Consider the following 6,000-nt stretch of genomic DNA (forward strand, 5'->3'; position numbering starts at 1 on the left):
TTGGTTAGAGTATATTCAACCACAGCATTTGTATGGACCTGTTCCTCTGGGAACTAATATGTGAGTTTCTCAGTTCTTCAGATTCTCAGTCTGTGACTCAAACCAGCTCAGAAGTCACTATTGTAGAGAATACTCTTTCTCCTCCCAGTATAAAGTCTCTGAATACCTGCAATGAGAAGCTAAATGAAATGAAAAAGTACTCAAAGTACCTGGACGTCTCGGATACGCTCTAATAGCTTCTGTTCTCAGGACAGTTCATCAGTCCCCATTGTCCATCAGTAAATGAAGATGGCGATGGTCCTGGGACTGGATCTAATGGGAAGCAGTTTACATTACTCAGAACCCATGTACTAGAACTTGTAACTTTAATGCCATGTACCATTTAACTGGGGGAAATTTTCTAAAACAAAAGTGAAGATACATGGTCTCTAAATTTTTTACAATAAATTCTCACATCTTATTTGCACAACTTCAAATAATTTTATCTTTCCATCAGTGTGTATGGTGCTGCAATATGATTGTTTGTTTGTTTTGTTTTGTTTTGTTTCTCTGTTGTGTATTTAGTCCGTGCGGTAAATCCCAGGATCAGCAATGTGAGTGCCGCAGCTGCTGAGACGTATGCCAATATCAGTTGGGAGTATGAGGGACCAGAGCATGTGAAGTTTTATGTTGAATATGGTGTAGCAGGCAGTAAGATATGATTTATTACCCTGCTTTCAATTTGGGGGACACATTTTAAGAGACTAAGAATAACATTTAGGATTTACTACAGACCGTGTTGAAAAGTAATTTGATCCCACTGAGAGATTCAGAGTCATTTCAATAAAGTCACAGTGAATCGCCTTTAAGTACAAATAAGACAACTTTTGTTTTCCAGTTTGGAATTTCTGGAAGTAGAAATCAACTGATATGAAAGGATTAATTTTGCCTAAATTAATCCAACAAAATTTTATAAGCAAGTGAAGAAAATTAAAACTGTGTGATCATTGATTTTTGTCTTGGTATTTTATATATTCCCAAGTCAGCGCTCTGCTCACATTGCAGTCATGTCTCCTGGAAGATTCAGGCAGCTTGGGTTTTCAGTGACTTAAAAACCCATCTCTTCCTCAATGCAATGAGCCCTACATATCACAGGCTGTATGACAAGTGAATGTTTGCACAAATGTTGAGCACCATCCAACTTCCTATTTAAGTCTTTACAAATCAAATAGGTATTATGGCAAACAATTATCCCTTTACGAAAACTAACATTTGAAAAATATTAATTTACAAATTAGATATACTTAAAGGCATTTAAATTTATCAAAAGATTCATCTTGTAAATCTTTATAAACAATTCTTGTAGTTCATTGAAGCTATTTAATATATAATAGTTATTAATGTAAACATCTTGGAAGAAACTCAGCCATTTCATGGGCCAAGGAGCACATAGGGTTATATTTGTATTAAAAAGAATAGTGTCCACAATGTGATATATGCATTAGTGTGCATGCTAGTTGTCTAGTAAGTTTCTCTTTGTGGATATTCTCACTTAGCTCCTCATTTTAACTGACTTATTTGACATACTTAGATCTGTAATAATCTAAAACACTACATTGAATCACCCTAATTCTTTTAGTTTTACTTCAAAATTTTTTTCCTTTATTGAACTATTAAAGTCTGGTCCCTTGAAATACTCAAAAGAATTTTTTTGTGTGTTTTGTTTTGTTTGTTTTTATTTTGCAAAATTTCCATAGGCAAAGAAGAATGGAGGAAAGAGATTGTAAATGGTTCTCGGAGCTTCTTTGGGTTAAAGGGTCTAATGCCAGGAACAGCATACAAAGTTCGAGTTGGTGCTGAGGGGGACTCTGGTTTTGTGAGTTCAGAGGATGTGTTTGAGACAGGACCAGGTGAGGCACACACTATATCAGTTTTGGTTCGTTCTCAGGAGTAGAAACCACCAGACACTCAGTTAGAGGCTGGGGGTGGGTGGAGCTTGCAGAGCTATGGATGTCCAACTGTGGGGCCCTGTTGGGTTGGAAGTTTGCACTTTAATTATGTTTGGCTGCTTGTATTATGTGAGTTACAATATTGGACAAATTTTCTTTCAACTACATTATTGCCTTAAGCCATTTTTTTAAAACCTAAATGTAATTTTAAGTTACCTTATTTAGATAATTCAATTTTTGATAATTTCCATATTTAAAATTTCTCTGAATTAAATTGAAGTTAATGTCTGAAATTCTTTTTTAGGTTAGAATTATGTAGAAGAGAGTCAGAGTTCTTTATATCAAAATCAACTATAACCCAGCAGAACCCTGCAATTTGGCTGGATGATTGATACAGTGTTATTAAGTTTATCCAAAAGAAATTCTATAAGTCCTATATTGCACTTTATTTCAAAAAAATTGCCTGAATATTATGTTTTAGTTTTGTAGATGTTATTCAGAATTCACTAGTGTACAAGTAGAGTCTTGAAGGAAAGAGAAATATTCAGATAGACTGCAAATTAAAATGCAAATAATAATAATGATGATGATAAATATTTGTTGCCAAGGGAATAATCTCTGCTTGCTTGCTCTGAAAATGGGGCCTTTTGATGGGGCCTTTTGATGCGTGCATTCTAAGGCTTATATACTCATCTTCTGTTCAGTCATATCATCCATTCTGGAGGAAGGATTATGTTGCTCTGTAGAAACTAAAGCCAAGATGGAGTACGTAGTTTCATTAACAAAACATGTTTTTTGTTTTCTTTGTTTTGTTTTTCGAGACAGAGTTTCTCTGTGTAACCGTGGCTGTCCTAGAACTCACTCTGTAGACCAGGCTGGCCTTGAACTCAGAAATCCGCCTGCCTCTGCCTCCCAAGTGCTGGGATTAAAGGCGTGCGCCACCACTGTCCGGCCCAAAACATGGTTTTTAAAGCCATTTCTTATCCTTTAAAAAATACACCCAGGAATAGTTTTAAAAAGAAAAAGAAACTAAAGTTAATAATGAATAACCTACTGAATAAGACTTTCTAAGTATACACTTGCTAAAATCAGTATATTTTACGAAAAAATCCTATTATTCTGTTCCTTCTATTTCATAACCATTTACATACATAATCTAGAAGAAGTATTAAATATAAAAGGGGACTTCTAAACAACTCAGCTCTGCAAGACATTTGCTTGTTACTGACAACTGTTAATTTCAAAATACTAAAAATTCTCATGTAGATATACAATTGGAACAGGAATAATAATACAGCATTTAGTCCACTGTACAATAGGCAAGTGGCTTCCTCATTTCATACTTACAACATCCCTCTAAAGTAGGCACTATTACTGTCTACTTCCGCCACAGGTCAAGTCTTCAGAGTTGGAGAATTTACCCTGTCTCAACTGCAGTATGGTAGAGCTAGGATTAGGGGTCTGGCTTTCCTTTACTGGAAGAGCGGTCCTTATCACAAAGTCACAGAGATCCCAAGGGGAGCAGGCTGTCTTGGAAGTGATGGATTTGATTAGTATTCATACTTTTATTGGGCATTTCTGGACCTCTAAGGATTTTGTGTTTCCTCAAATTGCAGATGGATTAGATTCACTCACAAGATCAGCTTGCAGCATGTTTGTCCTTTCACAAGATCAAAGATGTTTCCTTTAAACAAAAACAAATGAAAAACATCTTTTCCTCAGGGGAAGGTGCTTACCATCCCAGTGACAAGTGTTAGAAGAGGAGTGAATGGAAAGAGTGAGACACTGCTGTGTGCCAGTGATGGAGAGAGGATGTTGCAAGACCCGAGTATTGTCACCTTTTACATACTCATATAATTACTTAAGAAGGTCAAGTGTTGATTAAGTTCTAGTTGCCCAAATAACAAAACCCCTCGTCCCAGGCAGCAGTGCTCTGTCCTGAGGAGGCTCTGAATGTAGGATGCACTCCATGTAAATCCTTAATCTGCTGCTCTGGCTCCCTCCCAGCACAAGGTTTTGAGGTTTAGGACATCAATACTCAGTGGGGAGGCTAATATTTAACTCTGTGTACACGTGCTGCTCCTCTCTCTCCGCTTTGCTAATTTCAGGAGCCTTGATCTGCTCTTGGGTCCAAAGCTTTTCTGTCGACTCTCTAAGCTTTCTTCAAGCTCATTCTTCCCATTTCTAACCATAGCTAACTACTTTAACTGGGCAGGACATTTTCATGCTTTGTGGGTGCTTCAAAAATAGTAACCATATGTCCCACTCTGAGATTTGGAGTAGCAAAGAACACTGTCCTTAGATCCCCCACCATGCACCACAGGTTAGCCGTGTCACAGCAAGCAAAATTAGAACAGCAGACTGTTCTAAAACTTGTAGGCATCAAGGCAGGCCTCACTGCTCCGCCTTATTTTGTATTCACATACTCCTTACATGTGTTAATTTACTACCTTGTGGATAGATAGTTCAAGCAACACATGCATTTAACTATAGAAATTTAACTATAGAAATTCCAGATGAGAAGGAAATCTACTTTCATTTTTTAAGCAATGCCTATATATGTTAGCTTTTTTTTCTTTCTTTCTTTCTTTCTTTTTTTTTTTGCTGTGACTTGACAAGACGTAATTTAAGGAAGTGAGGATTTATTTTGGCCACTGGTTTGAGAGTCCCATTCACCATGATGGATCAGAATGGTGGTGGAAGTGACAAGTAACTATCGCAGCAAGAGCCTGAGGCTGCTTGTTCACATCTTGACAGACAAGGAAGCAGGTATACAGGATTGAGGGGGACCAGGCAATACAACTCCAAGATCCACCTCTACTGAGCACATTCCTTCAGCAAGGTTTCACCTCCCAAAAATATGGCAACCTCTCAAAGAGCAATACCAACTGGGGATCACGTGTTCAAATACGCAAGCATATGTGGTCCACATCACAGTCTAACTCTCCGAAGTTCAGAACCAAGAAGGAAAAAGCCCATAAGTTTCATCCACGTCTGTCTGTCTGTCTCTGTCTATATATGTATGTATGTATGTATGTATGTATGTATGTATGCATATACCAGCTTACTTGTTGTAATTAGCAAGTCTTAAATAGTGGACTGGAGAAATACCGAATACTTTATATATATATAAAAGCAAAATCTCAGTGTTAACATGAACATCTTTGGTCAGCTATTCAGGAAGCAGCCAGTTTTGCAGTTACCCAATGGTAGTTGCTGGGAAGCAATTCAGTTCTGAAAGTCTCCACTTAATGGAAGACAGTGTCAACACCAACACTGGAGCATCAAACATTTTAGCTCATCAGTTTCATTTGATTTGTTGAAAAATATAAATGCTAAAACAACTTATAACCATGCCATAATTCATTAAGCAAATCAGAATTAAGGATTCCCATCATTAAAATATTTTTTGCCATGTTGTTTTGGGCTCAGTTATGAAAAAAAAAAAAGCATGCTAAGACTATGTACAACTTGGCAAGACTCTGTTGCTAAGGAGGATTTAATGCATTTTTCAAACCCTTTATCTGTCCTGGAAAGTCCCCAAGGAAGTTTATCATATGTTCAGACATTTGTGGATTGGTGTCTGGACATGTTTTCAGTAATACATTATATAAGAGCATTTAAGTAGCTTAGTATCATGTTCACTAACCAAAGCCAGAGAGGATAGACAGACAGACAGACAGAGGTCTCTTCCAACCCTTGGTGAAGCTCTTGTTCTCATCATCTCTGACCTTGGAGTTACTATAATGCCTACCTCAGAAGTCTGTTGTGAGGGTTAAATGGGATCCTGTCTTCAGTATAGTTCCTAGCATAGAGGACTAAGTTGTTAGCTGCCATCATTATCATCATCATCATCATTACCATCATCACCATTACTATCATCAGTATCATCATCAGTACCACTACCATCACCATCCCCAGCACTATGGCATGTATAGGAAAGCTAGAGCAGTTTGGACATACGCTCTCCATGTACCTGGTTACAATACAGCTCCAAAGCCCTCTAACTAATGAATCACAGGGGACTATTTAGAAAAGGCTACTGGGCTCCATTTTATATTCATATATATAT

At 37.4% G+C, this 6,000-nt stretch overlaps 1 protein-coding gene across 31 annotated transcripts in view; it reads left to right on the plus strand.

The window, feature by feature from the left end:
* Nrcam (neuronal cell adhesion molecule) overlaps positions 1-6,000 on the plus strand; it is a 283,437-nt gene that overhangs the window by 257,799 nt on the left and 19,638 nt on the right. For 16 of the 31 annotated variants that reach the window (XM_031357027.1, XM_031357036.1, XM_031357025.1 and 13 more), the window contains 2 exons: positions 565-690; positions 1,737-1,889. The exons of 10 other annotated variants lie outside the window; for them this stretch is intronic. In XM_031357027.1, the coding sequence (XP_031212887.1) occupies positions 565-690; positions 1,737-1,889 (279 nt within the window). The remainder of the gene's footprint in view (positions 1-564; positions 691-1,736; positions 1,890-6,000) is intronic. 5 more of the 31 variants (XM_031357039.1, XM_031357043.1, XM_031357040.1 and 2 more) reach the window with 1 other exon arrangement.

Source organism: Mastomys coucha, unplaced genomic scaffold, assembly GCF_008632895.1.
Source record: "Mastomys coucha isolate ucsf_1 unplaced genomic scaffold, UCSF_Mcou_1 pScaffold6, whole genome shotgun sequence".
NCBI lineage: Eukaryota > Metazoa > Chordata > Mammalia > Rodentia > Muridae > Mastomys > Mastomys coucha.